This window comes from Neofelis nebulosa, chromosome 8 (genome assembly GCF_028018385.1).
Source record: "Neofelis nebulosa isolate mNeoNeb1 chromosome 8, mNeoNeb1.pri, whole genome shotgun sequence".
Lineage (NCBI taxonomy): Eukaryota > Metazoa > Chordata > Mammalia > Carnivora > Felidae > Neofelis > Neofelis nebulosa.
The window spans coordinates 103,555,492-103,575,387 of NC_080789.1; the positions used below are offsets into that span (position 1 = coordinate 103,555,492).

Genomic DNA, 19,896 nt, shown 5'->3' on the forward strand with positions numbered 1-19,896 from the left:
AAAAAGGCTACAGTGAGGATCTCCAAGGCTCCCAACATCCATTATGAAGTCCTATGTTTCTATGATCCACATAAAGAGGAAAGTGGGGGAAACTAGTAGGGGAGGGAGGGGAAGAAAATGATGTGGAAAAAGAATAGATTGAGAATTCACAAAACTCTTAGGCTCAGAAGACTCCAGGTGAGCTTCTGATTCAGAAAGACATGAAGAGGAAACATGTGGGGGTGCCTAGGTGGGGAGAGCTCATGGGGGAGGGCTCACGGGGAGAGCTCAGTCACTCGGGCAAGAACTTCACTCCATGACATCTGGCCAGCCAAAGAGAGACCTGCTTTCCTATGACTTGTAGCAATAGACAAAGTAGATGTTTCTAAAAGGGACAAGTCAGATACCCATTATGAAAGTAGTTTTGAAAAGGTTTAAAGTTCTATTTAAACATGAAGCAAAAAAAGAAAAAGAAAAAAGATTTTCTTGGAGGGTAAGGAGTGATAAAGAGAAAGAGAGTCGAGAAAGCCCCTGGAAGTGTGAATATATGCAGGATTTGGCAAGGCGGGAGTACAAATGGACAGATTTTATGCCGAGAATCCTTATTTCAAAAGCTGTGTCTCCCACACTTCCCAGCTCCTCTGTCTGACCTAAGTCTTTGGCTTTGCCCTGAGTGGAACAAACATAACCCTGTGCTTATCACTCAAAGTGAACCTTTTTTGAAATCATTTCACACAGTCTGGGCCTCTCCCAACCCAGAACACATGATGTCTTATCTCCCTCAGTGGAGGTGGAGGCCAGGAGAGGGTTTCCAGTAAGAAGAAGGGCGGTAGCGGAAAGGAGGAGGGGTGAGGAGTGGGGAGGGAAGGAAAAGGGTCTGGAAGCTGCAGCTACTGCCCCTCTGTTCCCTGGTCTCAAGCTGTTCTCCGACCTCCCGGTCACCGGGGCTCCCCGGGGAAGGCACTTTCACCTCTTCTGACCTGCCGCCTAAGCTTCTTGTTCGGGCACCAGTGTCGAGGTGGCACAGCATGGATTTGGGTCATCTTACAGAAGGCATCTGTATTTCTTTCTGGATGGAGCATATAATGATTCTATTTATATATTGAGATTTACATTTGAGTACATCTGTTGCGCTGAGACTGCTGTAATAGTGACCCATGCTATAAATTATAAAATATGTATCATCATATTATGATATTAAATATTAGATTAAAGCATTTGCCTCCCCTGAGTTTATACCTAATCTGTCCACCGACAGAGAATTTAAACCCCTCCCATCCCCATCCGCAGGTAGATGGTCAAGTGTAGCAGGTGACAAAGCAGACAATTTGGGGAGGGCTAGGGGCTGGAAGACAAGACCCTGTCCTTCCTCCCGGAGAAACCCCCAGACATCCCACATCCCACCTCCCCAGTTTACAGCTAGAGAAACTTAGGTGCAGAGAGAGGAAGTGATGTCCTTAAGGTCATACAGATTTAAAAAGAAATGAGTTCTAGTTCTGATAGGGAAGCTTGCTCCATGTGACAGGGATGGCTGAGAGATTTGCTTGTGTCTTATTTAAATAAATTAAAGTTAACTAACTAGCTGGGCACAGTGAAATACTTGTTTTAGCGAATTTCGTGGATCTGATCCTGGAATGAATTTTTAGTGCATTTCACCGATCTGATCCTGGAATGACTCGTTCCAGGTAGTGACTAAATTTTATCACCTGTGGAGACGCCATTGCTGGCCATTTTGAAATTTTTTAACGTTTATTTATTTATTTTGAGGGACAGGGAGAGCAGAGCAAAAGAATCCCAAGCAGGCCCTGTGCTGTCAACACAGAGCCTGAGGCCAGGCTCCATCTCATGAACTATGAGATCATGACCTGAACTGAAATCAGGAGTCAGAGGTTTAACAAACTGAGTCACACAGGCACCCTGGTCATTTTTTAAAATATACTTTATTTTTTAGAGCAGTTATAGGTTAACAAAAAAACTGAGCAAAAAGTACAGGGTTCCCCTATACTTTCTTCTCCTCTCCCCCATCTTGCACACAATTTTCCCTATCATCCACATCTGTCATTAGGGTGCTACATCTGTTACAGTTGATGAACCAATACTGACACATGATTATAAACCCAAGTCTGTAGTTTACATTAGGGTTCCTGCTCTTTATGTTGCACATTCTACCGGTCTTGGCAAATGGTCATATCCTATGTCCACCATTACGGCATCATACAGAGGATTTTCACTACCCTAAAGATCCCCTGTGTTCCAGTTCTTTGTTTTGTGTGCCCTCCCAGTGCCCAGCTCCCCTGACCGTGTAGTGGCTCACACAGGGCACCATGTGACTCCTACCCACACAATAGCACAGAGGCCCCATTGTATGTGGTCAGCTCTAGGCCCTTGCAGCCTACGGAGCCCCACTCACCATGAAAAGCCTTGGCTCCTGAGGGATGCTCCTGGCTGTAATGGTCCTGAGGCTTTCTTGCTTCTTCTCATCCTCAGTGTATCTTCTGTCAACTGTCACTGAGCTCTGTCTTCCAATTCTTCTCTCTTTAGAATTCTGATACTCAGTATGGTTGTCGTATACTCTTGAAAAGCTTCAAACTTCTAAGTAAACAAGTACCCATATATGCTTAATGGGAGCATATTTTTAATTAGATATATGCTTATGTTTTCATTCAATACTCTCAAGCATTTGTTATTCTTATGAAAGATTTTCATACTGGGGCACCCGTGTGAGTCAGTCGGTTGAGCGTCCAACTTTCGCTCGGGACGTGATCTCACGGTTCATGAGTTCAAGCCCCACATCAGACTCTCTGCTGTTAGTGCAGAGCCCACTTCAGGTCCTCTGTCTCCCTCTCTGTGCCCATCCCCCACTCTTGCTCTCTTTCTCAAAAATAAATAAAAACATTTAAAAACTACTTTAGGTGTAATAAGTTCAAAATAGGTGGTGAAATTTAATGTCATGCATTTGAAAATCGAGGCTTATTTTCAAAAAGATCAAGTAAATAGCACTCAGGTGCCTATACTTCTCATCAACAGTCACTACCGAGCCATCAATGTCAATATTTATAAATTTACAAGGTCACTGGAAGCTTGGGGGTTTCTTTGGCAAGAGTGGCAGGAGAGGAGGCCATTGCCAGCTGAAACTTCTAGAAAAGCACGTCAACATTTTCTATGGTTTTGAACTCCTCTCTAGGCCTTGATGTTTCACTCTTGAGCTCTAGGCACCCTTGGAAAAGGGCCTGCCCTGAAGACACATCCTTCCAGGGGCCTTTGTTCTAGAAATGCTACCATGACAAAAGTAAGCTGGAAATTTTGTCTTGGGGAGGAGAAACTGAAACAAGTCATCTGGAAGGGAAGAAGGGAAGGGGAGGAGATTGGCCCCATGTGGCAAACCAGTTCTGGACTCTCCTGCGGTGACCAGCTGGTCCACCTCACAGGACTGTCGTGACTATCAGATGAGACATTAGATGTGAATGTGCAGGTTGCAGGTTGTCAAGTGCTGGAAAAATACGAACTATATTCTGCTCAGTGCGTTGTAAGCTCCTTGAAGATCAGGACTGTAATTTTTCCATTCTTAGGCTCCCCTAAAGATTTTCTACATAGCACTAGCCATAAAATTGGCTTTCAAACATTTATGTGTTGACTGAATGGATACATTAGAACAAGAGAGAATCTGCACCCTCTAGATGCAAAGACTTATGCAAGGCTCTTTCCTCACCCTCTCAGGCTCCTAAGGAAGCTTCTAAGGAAGAACAAGATGCGGGAATGGTACTTTTATGAAGACTTTTATGTGGCTCCTCCACACACAACTTTGAGAAGAAACAACCATTTGTCCAGGATGACTTGGATATCCATCTGTCCGAACCCACGGAGTGAACAAGAAGAAGATGGTGAAACCATTCCCGCAATGATGGAGACGAAGTCATGAAGAGGCAGGAATGGTGAGGGAGCAGCAGCCTATGGTCCTACCATCTATAGATGGAGTCTTTAGGCAGAGTATCAAAAAAAAAGAAAAAGGAAAACACTGAGTCACCCTGAGATTACTCCTCAGCTCCTGCTCTTCCTTCACCTTGATTCCTCCAACATTTTTTCTTCATAGCCTAGTAAACAGGATAATGTTTTCTGAAAATTTTTGCCGAGTCTTCCCATTGAGAGAGATATGACCTTGGCAAGATACTCCTCTTTAGTGCCTTCTCAGAGGGCTCTGAGAAAAAGAAGTCAGAAGATATGGGAATAGAATGAACTTGTGGGAGTAGAGTCCCCAATTCATATTTAAGCCTTTTCTTTTAAAGTTTAGTTATTTATTTTGAGAAGGGAGTTGGGGAGGGGCAGAGAGAGAGGGAGACAGAGAATCCCAAGCAGACTTCACCTTGTCAGTGCACAGCCCAATGCAGGGCAGGGTTTATGATCCCATAAACCTTAGATCCCACAAAATCTTAACCAGAGCCAAAATCAAAAGTCGGACACTTAACCGACTGAGCCCCCCAGGCACCCCTGTACTTAGAGCCTAGATCCTATGATTGTGAATGCAGGGACTGGGACAAAAGGCCCCCACAAAGTCCCCAGGGCAAGTTCTACTGAAGCCAGAGCAGGGGCTTCTAGAGCGAGCCAGAGAAGAGCAGGTGTGTCCCTACCTGCTTCTTTCCAGGCAGCTACCTGGGAACCAAGGACAGTGATACTCAAAACCACAAAGTGCTGGCCTCCTCCCTGATCTCCCTGCTCCCATCTGGTATCAGTGTTTCACATTTGGCTCCCAAGGTCACAGTAGCTCCCAGATTCTCTGACCTGAGCTGTGACAGCTGAGTCCCCCTTAGGTGGAAAGAACAGGAACCAACTTACTCTGGACTCACATCTCACCCTCTGAAACTTCTAAGGAGATGTCACACATATCAGGCTCAGGAAAAAGGCTGCTCAGGGTCACAGTGTGCTAATGTGGTGTTCGTTACTAAAATTTCCTAGAGAGACCCATTTACATCTTAAACTGCGCAGTTAGGCTGGAAATCCTGAAAGGAAATAAAAACTGAGCAAGCCACTGAAGGGGGGCTTGGTCTCTGTGCACTAATTCCAGTGTATGGCTGGGACTCAAAGCAATGCTTTGGATGTATCAAGTATATCCAGATTTAGTACAGATTTCTGCCATTATTGGACTCAAACTTGGCTTCCCAAATGTTGATTCCTGAATCCTACTACATATCTTTGAGTTCTGGAACCTGCTTGCCATTTGGAGAGAACTTTGGTCCCTCCTCTCAACTCCTGCCACCATCCACTGAACACCTGAAGAGTTGTGCATGACTGGGTTTGCATGTGTATACTTGCTACAGCTTTCAAGACCTTTGATTCCACAAAGCAAGGCCACAGAAAATTATCAATGAATTCATTACAACAATAGGGCAAATCATTATTCCTATAAGAAGTTTCCTTTCATTGAACAGAAACTGTGATTGCTCTGCACTGAATCTGCTTGCATTCTCCTGAATCCTGAGTGTAATTTCCCCATGTTCTCCTAAAATAGACCTTGTCTTTTTCAATATGCATCCCCCCTCCCAGCCCAGCATCCCCTATATAGGTGCACGCAAAGGGACCCTCATTTGAAGCATAACTAATTGATCAACTGTTTGTGGATTGTGATCCACCTTGTCACAAACCTAACCTTTAAGATCATCCCAGTAGCCTCATGTTGCCAAGAAGTTCCCAACTAGCTTGATTGCTACTGAGCAGACCTTTCAACTCCACAGAGAGGAGTCACCAACTGATACCAAACTGGGTACCTCTGAAGCCCCTAGTAAATATGTTTGGTGCATGGGTGTATGGGTACATGGATGCATGCATGGATCCATGCATGGATGGTTCATGCTCTTGGTCAGACCCACCAAGACAACATACCTGGGCAGTCTGTCTTTAATACATTTTTCTGAGAAGTTTTATAAGGCCAGAATATTAGAAGCTCAGAGTTTGAAAGAGTCTCTGAGTTCATCTATTCCAATTCTCTGTCGATATAGGAATCTTCTTGACAACCTCTTATTTCTTGAAAAGTCCTTCAGTATCATTAACATCAAGGAGGGTGGCAGGATCTCCCAGGTAGCTTTGGGGAAAAGTTTAATAGTTGGGCTTCACATTCAGTATGTCTAAGGTTAGTGTTGGGGTAGTTATGGTGATTCTAATGGGCAGGCAGTTTTGAAACACACTGGTAGGGAATTCAGCCAGAAGCTGCCATGTGTGCACACGAATAAATCCTCTCCTCCACTCTCAATGTTTCCATATCTCAATGGAAAGGATTATTCTAAGATTCTTGTACCCCCCTTTGCTTTTGCCAAGTGGAGAATGCTTCTTATTCCTGCACCCCACACCCCATTCCCATCAGAAATAAACTTATCATCCTCGGCTGTCTTCTACCTTCAGATCCAGTTGCTAGGCATTCAAGGCTTCTTCTTGGAGGGAAGTATGGAAATGGATTAAGTTGCCCCATCAATTCTCTTTCCTAATAAGACAAATTGAATCAGCCAGGGAGGTGCCCCCTCTGATCACTGCAGGAATAGAGTGAATAACCATGTACTCTTCCTGAGACACCTGCAATTGTCTTCCCACCGTGCTCTGGCAGATGTTGGCAAGTGCCCCTTCCCTGTCATCCTATCAGGCCCCCTCAAGTCTCATTTCCCTCAAAGCCCTCCTTGGCCACAGCATCCACCCACTGTGCTCTCACCCTTTTCTGAAAGTCATTAGCATTTCCTTCACATCCTGGTAATTTAGCTCTTCTCCCACAGTGCTTTGTATTGAGCAAGGTTTTCCTCTACTCAGTTATACTGTAAGCTCTTCGAGGATGTTTGTTCTGTTTTTTATTCCTGGAACTCCTTCCTTTCTTCTCTCTTGCACAGAGAAGATTCCCAGTATCTGCTGATTGTTTCACAGGTACTTCCCTTCTCTACATCTTGCAACAAGGAAAGGAAATATGGTGTTATCAATTAGCAAGTGTTCCTGAATGATCTGTATTTCAATTCTGAAACTTTACTATTCCTTCAATTCTCTAAGATGTGGTACTCTAGTTATGAATCATTCTGTTGCCGTTATTAAAGAAAGCTGTCTTATATGGCCTAGATCATCTACCTAACTTGGGGAGATAGCACGCCGTATCCTGGAGACACATCCTGGGTAAAGGCCTGTATTTACTAGAGAAATTGCTATTTGCACTTTCTTACCCAGTCCTGGTTCTTGTCACCTTTGCTCTAACATGTTGTGTGGGTTTGTACATCTAGCAAAGTCCTTAGGAGGTCTGGGTCTGGGGTCAGACTTCCCAGATTCAAATCCAACCCCTTCCACACACTGGCTGTACATCTTTGGGCACGTTATTCAAACCACATGCATGAGTTTCCTCATGTGTGTAAAAGGAGGTAACAGCATCTCCTCAAAGAGTTATGAAGACGGAATGAGTTGTTACAAGTAAAGCCCTTAGTAAGCTCTCAAGAAGTGTTGGTCATTGCTGGAGAAGCAGTCTAGGGAAACACATGGCCTTATCCTAGCTCTCCCATTTATCTGCTTTGTGACTTTGATTTTTAATTTTTTTAAATGTTTGTTTATTTCTGAGAAAAATAGAGAAGGAGAGAGACAGAGCACAAGCAGGGGAAGGGCAGAGAGAGAGAGAGAGAGAGGGAGACACAGAATCTGAAGCAGGCTCCAGGCTCTGAGCTGTCAGCACAGAGCCCACTACAAGGCTCAAACTCATGGACCATGAGATCATGACCTGAGCTGAAGTCAGAGACTTAACCAACTGAGCCACCCAGGCTCTCCCTTATCTGCTTTGTGACTTTGGACATATGAACCCATGATTGCCATTTCTCCATCTATACAATCAAAATATTGATAATGCCTGGTGGAACTATCTCACAGGGTTGCAGTGAGATTCAAATGAGCTAATACATATCAAAATATCTTATAAACTATCAAAACTTACACAAACGTAGGATAACAAATGGCATCTCTTTTGCCTGCACCTGTATGATTGTACATCCTATTATGCTTTGTGTGATACCTTCTTGTTTCTGCCTCCTCCATTAGCTTGTGAGCTCCCTGAGGCAGAGACCACACCTTGCTCTCTCATCTATCAACCATGAAGTCCAGCCTGACACCAACATGCATTCAGTGAATGGAAAATTGGAAGAGGAGCAGTCTCCTTGTGGGTTTATTTTTCTGATATGTGTTCCAGAAGTTTGCTCCCCATTGGACCGCAGGTGCTGCCACTATCGCCTCACATCAAATGTAGCTTCCCAGAGGGCACACCTGTGAGCAGGGTCTGCAGGGAAGTGTCCAGTGTCCAGTGTCCAGGAGCCAGGCACCCAGGAGACACTAACTGCAAGGACACCCTGTCCACTCTGCTCCTGATACCTTTCTGGGTTCCAATCCCCTGTGCTCAGTCCCCAGTCTTCCCAGCTTCATGAGGTCTCTGATTTAGTCTGTGTATTGTTGGAGGGAACATAATACCAGTTTAGTTGCCCTTAGGCAGTCCAAACCAGGAAAACTGAGAAATCAAACCTCAGAATTTCATAGAGTAGTGGTGACCTCAAGGCCTGGTTTCCTTTCTTCCTATTTTGAAATCTTCCCAAGGTGGCAAGTTTGGTTTTTGCACCTCTGTTCCCAGCTCCCATATCTTCATGAGGAGGGGTCTCAGAGGGTGCCCTCTGCCTGATGGTTTCCTGTATTATTTCTGCAACTTCAAAACACCCACCTGGTGCTGTGCAGGGAGAAAGCCCCGGATACATAGCTGCTGATTGGAATTAAAAGGACGGAGAAAACCAAAATGAGTAGACTCAATGGGAGATTAATTGCATAGGAGTCTGTTGACTGCATGACTGAAGCTGGATTTTTTTCGGAACCGCTGACTGCCTTCACATTTCCTGGTGGAAGTGGGGCAGGTCAACAGACAACCCAGAGTCGTAGATAACTTTTGCCCACACATCATTCACTTTTTGGAGCGTTGGCTTGAAATTGAGGGGTGTGTGTGTGTGTGTGTGTCTGGAACGACGTGCCTTCCGTGAGCCTCCGAGGTCTCTGCCTTCTCTTCCAATGGGCTGGTTACAACACAGAGGATGTGGACAGTGGAGTTTTTCCTGTTTGATGTCACACATCTACCCTTTAAAAATCCGAGGGAAAAAAGGAGGGAATCCAGCCTAGGATCCTCACGCCAGATACCCACAAAGAAGAGGAGAAAAAGACCAGGGAGTCAGGGAGGCAGTGTCAGGTTTCAAACTCTAGTCAGCCATTCAGAGCTCCGTGATGTCAGGGACCCGCCTTGGGCTCCTGGTCTCTGTCCTGTGCTGGGTAGTCAGAGCCTATCCTAACACCTCCCCGCTGCTGGGCTCCAGCTGGGGTGGCCTGACCCACCTGTACACGGCCACAGCCAGGAACAGCTACCACCTGCAGATACACAAGGACGGCCATGTGGATGGCACACCCCATCAGACCATCTACAGTGAGTAGGGGTTTCATCTGTGCTGGAAAGAAGGGGGAGCTCCTCTGTCCACCCACCTCCAAGGGGCCTGGGGAGGTCTTGGGCTAGACCAGAGGACTAATCCAGCCTCCTAGCTTCTTGCCTAGAATCTACATGTGTGTGTGTGTGTGTGTGTGTGTGTGTGTTTAAACCTGGGGAGAAGATTCTGCCACCTCCCCAATTAGTGTTTACTTGTTTCTCCCAATAATTTACTTTTTTTTTGAGAAAAAGAGAGGGTGCAAGTGAGCAAGGGGCAAGGGGGGTGGGGGGAGAGAAAATCCCATAAGGCGCAAAGAGAGAGAGAGAGAGAGAGAGAGAGAGAGAGAGAGAGAGAGAGAAAAGGGGCTCATGCTCACCCAAAGTGGGACTCGAACTCACAAAACCGTGAGATCATGACCTGAGCCAAAGTCAGATGCATAACCAACTGAGGCACCCAGGCACCCATAAATAATGTCTTAACTATAATCCCTCTTCCCACAAGGGCAGCTACTCTTGCTTTGTCTTACCCAAAGAGTCCAAAAGTGTACAGAAAGAAAGGCAACAAAGTGGAGAGGGAAAAAGCCAGGCAGGCCATTGACATCGAGTTTGGCTCATAAACTTTGGACAGGGCTAACAACAGAGGTTGTCAAGAAGATTCTTGTATCAGACCAAGGATTGGAATAGAGGAACCCAGGGGTTCTTTCCAATTCTGAGCTTCTAATAGTCAGGCCTTATAAAACTTCTCAGAAAAATGTATTAAAGACAGACTGCCCAGGTATGTTGTCTTGGTGGGTCTGACCAAGTGCATGAACCATCCATCCATCCACGCACCCATGCACCCATGCACCAAACATATTTACTAGGGGCTTCAGAGGTACCCAGTTTGGTATCAGTTGGTGACTCCTCTCTGTGGAGTTGAAAGGTCTGCTCAGTAGCAATCAAGCTAGTTGGGAACTTCTTGGCAACATGAGGCTACTGGGATGATCTTAAAGGTTAGGTTTGTGACAAGGTGGATCACAATCCACAAACAGTTGATCAATTAGTTATGCTTCATATGAGGGTCCCTTTGCGTGCACCTATATAGGGGATGCTGGGCTGGGAGGGGGGATGCATATTGAAAAAGACAAGGTCTATTTTAGGAGAACATGGGGAAATTACACTCAGGATTCAGGAGAATGCAAGCAGATTCAGTGCAGAGCAATCACAGTTTCTGTTCAATGAAAGGAAACTTAAAAAAAATTTTTTTAAACGTTTATTTATTATTGAGAGACAGAGAGAGACAGAGCATGAGAATGGAAGGGGCAGAGAGAGGGGGAGACACAGAATCTGAAGTGGGCTCCAGGCTCTGAGCTGTCAGCACAGAGCCAGATGCGGGGCTCGAACTCACAAACCGCGAGATCATGACCTGAGCCGAAGTCGGACGCTCAACCAACCGACTGAGCCACCCAGGCACCCCAGTGAAAGGAAACTTCTTATAGGAATAATTATTTGCCCTATTGTTGTAATGAATTCATCAATAATTTTGCTCTGGCCTTGCTTTGTGGAATCAAAGGTCTTGAAAGCTGTAGCAAGATACATGCACATGCAAAGCCATCTGGGCACACCTCTTCAGGTGCTCAGTGGAGATGAAAGGAGGGATCAAAGTTCTCTCCACATAGCAGGCAGGTTCCAGAACTCAAGGATATGTAGTAGGATTCAGGAGTCAACATTTGGGAAGCCAAGTTTGAGTCCAATAATGGCAGAAATCTGAATAAATCTGGATACACTTGATGTGTATTCATTTTTTTTGATGTGTACTCATTTTTTTTGCTCGTTTTTTTTCAATGGATATTTAACAGAATCTTTCACTGAAGGGAACCCCAAAAACATGTCCTTTGGAGCATGACATGGAGTAGACAGTGTTCACCGGCTGTGTGAGCCATGTGAGGTACAGTGTGTGTTGCTCAGCCTATGTCATGAAGCAGACAGCCTGAGTTGTAGAACTCAGCCCCAGAGAAGGCACTGATACTAATTGGGAATGAATTAAAATGACTGGGAAGAAGCAAAATGAATGGAACTGATTTCAGATTTTTTTAAAAAATAGAAATTGGTTTTTGTTTTGCTAGATGTAGATGGTGTCTAAGCATGTGTCTCTAGAAATTGACACAAAGCTGCATGGGGGCGGGGGGTCAGGGGGGTGGGAGGGAGACTTACTTTTCCCAGTTTATATAACTCTCTGTACTATTCAAATCAGTTACTGTGTGTATTATAAAAATAAATGTAGACACTAAGTTCAAAAGTAACTTAAAAAGTTAAGGGGAAACACTGAGACATGCAGATAGGTATCACAGGTAATTCACAGACTGGTGAAGGATTTGCTTTCACCCTGCTGGAAGGTGTGTGGTGTTTCCCCCCTCCTAATTATTACATATTTCTGGTGAAATCTGATTCATTTGATTATTGTGCTTTAGTAAATTCCTGATTAATAGTTGAGTGTCCAACCCATCTTTGAGTTGCTGGTCATCGTGAAATTACCTGCCCTATAAGATTCTATAACTTCCCTTGGGACTCACAGCACTGATGTCAGGGAGACTCTCTGACCTCTATGTCTCCTGTCCCACTAAGAAGAGGGCCACCTTCTCACTCCTCACCAGCCTTGCTTCGTAGAAACAGCAGAAGAGATGCTTAGTACCCCTGGTTAATATCACTCCAGAACTCCTGGTATATTTCCTTCTTCCGTCTTCCCCACTGGCACTTTTCTTTACCCAAAGCTGAATTATCCTCGGGCTCTTTCTTTATTATTATTTTTTTTAAGTTTATTTATTTTTGAGACAGAGAGAGACAGAGCATGAACGGGGGAGGGTCAGAGAGAGAGGGAGACACAGAATCGGAAGCAGGCTCCAGGCTCTGAGCCATCAGCCCAGAGCCCAACGCAGGGCTCGAGCTCACAGACCGCGAGATCGTGACCTGAGCCGAAGTTGGACGTTCAACCGACTGAGCCACCCAGGCGCCCCATCCTCGGGCTCTTTAAACTTACAAACTCTTCTCTTTCTTTTGGGGAGCTCGAAGCACTTTACATCTATCATCTCATTTATCATTTACTGGCTATGAGAATAGAACAGAGCCAATAATTTTCTACTTATAGAGCAGAGTGGAGGCAAGTGGCAGTAGTAAAATTACTAGCATTTAGAAATGTTTTTATTGTGGATAAGAATATTATCTCATGACATCCTCAAGATGACCAAATGAGATAAATGAATTCCCTACATATGAAAAACAAAGGTTAAAGAACTACACTGGCTTAAGTTCACCTTGAGGACACCCTGACCCCAACCCCATGCTTCTTCCACATGCCAGTCCATTGAGCCCACCTGGCTGCAACAGGTAGTGGTTCCAGTAGCCAGTGATTTGTGCCTTCCTTCTGCCAAATTCTGCTCTAGAATCTGTGCAGCCTGTGAAAACCTGCTTTCTGAATGGGCAAAGGGAAGGCAATCTGTCTCTAACATTTTCTGCGCTTTCTCGCTAGCTCATGTTGGTTTGATTCAAGTCTGTGCATCCTTTGTGGTGGCTGCTTGCTGTTCCCCTGCAGGCGGTTTCCTACTAGGACCAGCCCTGGAGCTCAGGAGCACAGGTGGCATGCACACTGCCCCCACTGCCCCCAGCATGAAGCCCTCGTGGCTGCCAGAGCTCCCGAGTGTCATAAATGGCAGACCAGCACATGCCACGTAATGCCTGCCATTTCCCAACGCTTTTTGAAGAAAGTCCCTTTTCCAACCATGATAGCATTTGATTCTGACTGGAACCCCACAAAGCAGGCAGGACCACTACTATTATTCTCTTTACCCAACTGAGCAACCCAAGGCTAGAGCAATGACTTGTCCAAGACTACCAAGTCAGTAAGTAGCATAGATGGGACCAGAATCCAGGTACCCCCATTCCTGGGTCAGCTACCCTGCCCGGACACACTCAGGGGCAGCGTGACTTGGGGTTCCCATGGGTCACAGCATGTGTCTGGCACTTGGTTTCGTCTTCTCAGGCTTGTGATGATTCCTGTTGGAGGCAAGCTGCAGGGTCATGGAAAGAGGATGTTAGAGTCACCATCCTGCGTTTGAATCCTGCCCTTAGTTCCCTTTTCACATAAATTGGGATGCTGCTACAAACCATGTTAATGCTAACATCAACAACATCATAGTTGTTCTGAGAATTTAAATATGTACAGTACCTAAAAAGTGCAACACTAAGTCTATTTTTTTCCCAAAGTGGGTGGGGCAAAAGCTTATATTTTACACATTCCTTTTGTTTCCCTCAGGGCTTGCCATAGAGTTAGCCATATATTTGAGACACATAGGCAGTCCTTGTTATGGAGCAATTTAAATACCCCCGGCACTTCCCATACCCCACCCCGCTTCCAGAAACTTCCCTCAAGGCTAACCCTTAGCAAAGCTTGAAAACAAATTAACATTTCTCCTCAACCATCTTGCTTTCTCTTCTTTCTGGGCTTGCTCCTGCCCTCTTTCCTTCTGTCCCACATCATTCTAATTTCTGTCCACATGAGGCTCTATACTCAGCTAGTGTCTAAGTATTGTTTGCTACTCTCCTCAGAAGTCTCTGTATTGAGCCGACACAGGGTAAGAGGGGGAGACATAGGTGTAAGTCATCCCATGAGGCTCCACCACTTACTGGGCACAGGTGCTGGACATTTACAATATCTCCACATGACATTTCTGAAAAAGAAACTTGAATACCTGCCTGGGGGCTGTGAGGCCAAAGGAGAACCATATGGGAATTCTGCAGTAGGCAAATGCAAGTGACCCCAAAGACTTAAAGAAATGATTTCTAAGCAGAAGATGTCAGGTAATTAAAAAGCATTTGGGGTTGGGGCGCCTGGGTGGCGCTGTCGGTTAAGCGTCCGACTTCAGCCAGGTCACGATCTCGCGGTCCGTGAGTTCGAGCCCCGCGTCAGGCTCTGGGCTGATGGCTCGGAGCCTGGAGCCTGTTTCCGATTCTGTGTCTCCCTCTCTCTCTGCCCCTCCCCCATTCATGCTCTGTCTCTCTCTGTCCCAAAAATAAATAAAAAACGTTGAAAAAAAAATTTTTTTAAAAAGCATTTGGGGTGGAAGTCTTGTTGAATTGTAGTCTTGCCACAAAACAGAAAGCTTTAGATCATACTTAATCAGTCCTTGCTACAATGCATCACAAATGGTTAAAATTGCAAGTCCCAATGAGGGCAGGGCGTCATCAGTTATTTAAAACATAGGTAGTACATGTGGATGTCAAGCTCTTGTTGGAGCCTGGTTGTTGAGTGGGGGCATGGAAAGACCATGAAGGACAGCACTGGAGGGGACACCACCAAATAAGAAAAGGACACAGAACAGCAATGAAGATCCAAGAAGAAATCACATTCATCCGTGGTATCTATTCGACATAGAAAGATAAACCCTCGGCTCCTAAACAGCTCACTCATAGGGAGGCACTTAGTAAACGTGGCTAAGGCAAGGTGAATGAAATGCATGCTGTAATGAAGGTGTGGGCATTAGTTCTGATTAGGGAGATTAGGAAAGTCTTCATAGAAAGTGACATCTGAGCTTGGCCTTGAAAGATGAATGACTTCAATAAGCAGAGAAGGGAGGGACAGATCGGTTCTAATACAGTTCTTGACACATAATGGGTGCTGGGTGATGTGTCACTGACTACTGTATACTTTCCTGGGTGGAGCTCAGGCTCTACATGCAAGCCAGATCCTTGAAAGACATCGCAGCATAGACTTAAAAATTACAAAAGCCCAGGGCGCCTGGGTGGCGCAGTCGGTTAAGCGTCCGACTTCAGCCAGGTCACGATCTCGCGGTCCGTGAGTTCGAGCCCCGCGTCGGGCTCTGGGCTGATGGCCCAGAGCCTGGAGCCTGCTTCCGATTCTATGTCTCCCTCTCTCTCTGCTCCTCCCCCGTTCATGCTCTGTCTCTCTCTCTCTGTCTCAAAAATAAATAAACGTTAAAAAAAAAAAAAAAAAAAAAAAATTACAAAAGCCCAGAAGGCATGGGAGAATGTGATGACCACCACAAACATTAAGAGGTATTAGCCAGGCAATGGGGAAAATAAAGAAACATGTGTCCAGCACAGGAGTTTGGAGTGCTCTGTACAGACAAGAGGAGAAAGTAGGAGGCAAAGAGTGGGGGCGGGTAGTTTGGAGGGGAGAATCCAAAGAAACGAAGCTGAACAAGTAAGTGCAAGAGGAGTGAAGTGAAAGGAAATCATCACCACCCTTAAAATCAATCAAGGGAGGGGCACCTGGGTGGTTCAGTTGGTTGAGCATCTGGCTGTTGGTTTTGACTCAGATCATGACCTCATGGTTCATGGGTTTGAGCTGCATTGAGCTCTATGCTGACAGTGTACAGCCTGCTTGGGATTCTCTCTCACTCGCTTCCTCTCACACACATGTGCATGTCTTCTCTCTCTCTCTCTCTCTCTCTCTCAAAATAAATTTTTAAAAAATTAAAGTTAATCAAGGGAGGTTTCATGGAGGTGGGTTTTCAAGAAGTGCCTGGAGATAGGAATTGGATGTGCAGCCAGGTTTCGACCTGGATGGTTTTCTCCACAGGTGCCCTGATGATCAGATCGGAGGATGCCGGCTTTGTGGTGATAACAGGTGTGATGAGTCAGAGGTACCTCTGTATGGACTTCAGAGGCAATATCTTTGGATCGGTGAGTTTCTTTTTGTGCTGGTCGCCATTTAGAGATAATTCATTTCTTCACCAGAACATAAAATCTTACAGCTTAAAGATTCCATTTTCAGTGCTTGGTGATATTGCCACCGAGTGATGTAGTCAATCTAAGTAGGAGATGCTCAGGTTTATACACGGGGGTTTGAACCCAGATAGTCTGGTTCTGGAGCCCGGGCTCTTGGCCTCTAGAGTGACTGCCTGTTGGCACCCACTTTTGTACCTTCACAGCACCTTGTGCGTAGTGAGAAGCCTACTCTAGTGAGAAGCCATTGGCTTCTTCCCGATTCTTTCACTAGACCTTCTTGACCTTAGGCCGGTCCCCTCTCTTCTCTGAATGTCAGTTTCCTCACCTGGAAAAAGTGAAGTGGGATCTCTCTGCAGTTAAAGATCTCTCATTAAGGATCTCTGTCTGCCCCAACTGTGGTTGCTGGTGGGTCAGATCGGCAAGCAAAGGATTTCCCAAACTACCGGTTGCAGGCATATTCCAAAGGGTTTTGATATCATACAATGGTAGGACCGCTCATCTCCGGAGCCTCTTACCACCAGACAGACCCGCCAGAAATACCATGATGGCAATGACTTTCTGTTGTGCTCGCTGCTATGTCCCAGCACCTACAACACTATCTGACCCGGAGTAGACAACTCTCTGTGGGACAAATAGAGGCACCGACTTAAAATATCTGCTGACCACATTTAGACCTACTGATAGTCCTCATCTGGTAAAACACTCCATGGAGTTAGAGGATTCAATGAAATCGTGTGTGAACGCCCTAGAAGGCATTCGGTGAAGGCCTGTACTAAGTTAGTGGCAGAGCCGGGGCTCAAACCTAGGTCATCGGTGGCCAGAGTTCACCCAATCTCGGATAGGAGTGCCCTCCCTTATGTTTGGCCCTACAAACTCCAGCCCCCTCCTTTCTCCAGGTGAGGAGGCAGACCCAAGCCAACTTTCAGCGGAAAGAGGGTTGAGAGGCAGAGGCCCAAGTGGCCTCCAAGTTGGCCCTGCCTCCAGAAACGGGCCCAAAGTGCTGCCCGCTGTGGCCAGCCCAGCCCCAGGGACCCCGTGCTGGCCCCGCAGACCAGGGCCACCGCTTCCCCCGCCCAAGGGAACGAGGGGTTCAAGACGCCTCCCAGACCGAGCCCCCAGAGGCCGGGCAGGCCTCACCGCTCTCGCTTTGCCCCTCCAGCACCTCTTCAGCCCCGAGAGCTGCAGGTTCCGACAGCGGACGCTGGAAAACGGCTACGACGTGTACCACTCCCCGCAGCACCGCTTCCTCGTCAGCCTGGGCCCGGCCAAGAGGGCCTTCCTGCCGGGCACCAACCCGCCGCCTTACTCCCAGTTCCTGTCGCGGAGGAACGAGATCCCCCTCGTCCACTTCAACACCCCGCGGCCGCGGCGCCACACCCGCAGCGCCGAGGACGCCGAGCGCGACCCGCTGAACGTGCTGAAGCCCAGGCCCCGCATGACCCCCGCGCCGGCCTCCTGCTCCCAGGAGCTCCCAAGCGCCGAGGACAGCGGCGTGGTGGCCAGCGACCCTTTAGGGGTGCTCAGGGGCAACAGGGTGAACGCGCACGCCGGGGGGATGGGCGTGGAGAGGTGCCGCCCCTTCCCCAAGTTCAACTAGGGAGACCAGGAGCGGAAGGCGTGGCCGAGCCGTCCTTGCGAAAGCCGCACGGCCTCCGGCCTCCGGCCTCCGGTGGGACCTGGGCCCTCTGCGGTCCCGGAGCGGGAGGGTGGGGTGAGGTGTGCGGGAGCCTGTTTCTCTCTCCGACCACCAGGAGGGCCCCGGGAATGCGCCTTTGAGGCCCGAGTGGTGGCGGTTAGCTGCCTTCCCCACCCCACCCACACCACCTTTCTGAACTTAGAAGACCAGAAAGAGAAACTAGAAGTTTCGCCCTCATTAAGGAGGGAGGGATTCATTCATTCCCACCACCCTGCCCCAACCAGGCTGGGCGGTTTCTCTCCCCTGTGCCTCTCTTCCTCGTCAGTCTAGCATTAAAAACCAAGCAATGGCTTCCTGAGCTCACTGCTGCCAAGGTGACGGGAAGAGCGAGTACCAGTTAGCTTCTCCACTGCTCCTTACATTTAGGTTACCTGCCTGGGCCCTGTTGGCATTTGAGTTTGCAACGCTGACCTAGGGCACTAACGGAGGAACTGGGCAAACGGCTAACAATCCTAATCTCAGGCCTTCGCCCTTCCTTAGAGCATCTCTGGAAAAGAGCTGTCAAAAAGGTTGGTAGCAGGCTGGTGAAAATGGAACTAGAATGCTCGAAGAACTGAGGCAAGAAATCAGGCTAGGAAATTCAACCTCCCTACGGGGCAGGGACCCCTTGCCACATTCTTTCCCCTTCTATGCAGCCAGAGCCTGGGGGCCCTGCCTGTTCCCAAGCGGTCTGTGATACAGCCCTATGGACCCCATCTTTGGCATTAGTGAATGTGGCCTGAGGAAGCGCTTTGGCATGGGCTCCTGAAAATCTCCCCTGCTAGGAAATAAAAATAAATATTTTAAATGGAAATAAACTGAAACTCCCCTAAGAGGCATGCGATGAAGCCTACTTCCAGGTCGAGTAGTACCGCATTTGGGATGACTTACAAAACTGTAGTAACACGAGGGGGCCTTGGGACAACGGGACTGCTCTGGGTTGGGCTTTCTGTGGACTGGCAGGCTGTGTCCTTATGTCTAAGGGAAGGGGTATCAAGGGCTCAGGGGGAAAGAAGTCCAGTAATCAGGGGACTCATGTGTAGGCATTCCACAAAGACCAAGCTGCCAGCTCTTCACTATACTCTCTTCACGGCTCTGCAGCAGTGGCTAGAGTTAGCTAAAACTGCCGGGCTGGCAGGAGTCCACTCGGAGTCTTTGTCCACTTGCAAATCCTGGGGGCATTACCTGAAGATGGTTCTCAGTCCCGGGAAAACCAAACCTCACTTACCAAACAGCCGAGGCGCCAGACAGGTGGCCCTGACGGCTCAGCCTCCCCCTACACGGCCTTACCACCTGCTTCACAAGGGGGCCCCATGTTCCTACCTCTGTTCCTCTCAACCTACAGAGCAGGATGCTAACAAGCAGAGGAGATTTAAACAAGTTTCTTCCCACTTTGTTTTCTTTCCACTGCCATCATGCACCCAGCCTTAGAAATTGATCCGTTATTTTACTTATGAAACATTGGACCACTGTTTTCACCTGAACTTGAAGGACTAGTGCCCATTCTGAAACACTAAAACTATATATACTACTATATAGCAGTGCATGGCAAATATTTTCTTGATAGTTTTCATTTCCTTTCATTCATATTATACTATATAAAAGCTATTGGAAGCTCCCCAATACTGACTAGATGTAAAATCCCAAAAGGACTTTGGTAGAAAATTGGTTGTGATCTTATAAACCCAATACCATTTATTAGGGGTTTTTCCTTTGGCAGGAGCCAAGGCAGTCCCCATAAATTTCTATGTTCCTTAGCATGTGGCAATATTTATTTATTTATTTGGAAAACTTGCCTATCGCTCGATATTTATAGATATTTATAAAAGTGTAACCCCACCTCTTTTCTTTCTTCTGTTTAAAAGAAAAATAAAATTTATCTCAGCTTCTCTTAGCTTTTCCTTTCTGTATTACTACATGAAAGCATGTCGGAATATGATAACGAAAGGGATTATGGGAGGGCAGCATTGTGAAAATCCAGATATAGCAATATTGAATTGGAAAAGAGTATCAGAGTTTTAAAATATTCAGTCCTTGCTATTCATAAATGGACTCAGCAGTTTTGTTTAAT

The 19,896-nt window shown here is 46.7% G+C and overlaps 1 protein-coding gene and 1 long non-coding RNA gene across 2 annotated transcripts; both read left to right on the forward strand.

The window, feature by feature from the left end:
• Window positions 1–103: 103 nt before the first annotated feature.
• LOC131484067 (uncharacterized) lies at window positions 104–8,863 on the forward strand. Its single transcript, XR_009247997.1, has 3 exons — window positions 104–177; window positions 3,697–3,911; window positions 8,020–8,863. It is a non-coding gene; the product is annotated as an uncharacterized LOC131484067 (long non-coding RNA).
• A 238-nt stretch (window positions 8,864–9,101) lies between these two features.
• FGF23 (fibroblast growth factor 23) lies at window positions 9,102–19,659 on the forward strand. Its single transcript, XM_058743982.1, has 3 exons — window positions 9,102–9,430; window positions 16,002–16,105; window positions 17,310–19,659. Exons 1-3 carry the CDS (start codon window positions 9,235–9,237, stop codon window positions 17,745–17,747), a joined length of 738 nt encoding a protein of 245 aa, XP_058599965.1. The 5' UTR covers window positions 9,102–9,234; the 3' UTR covers window positions 17,748–19,659.
• Window positions 19,660–19,896: the final 237 nt, after the last annotated feature.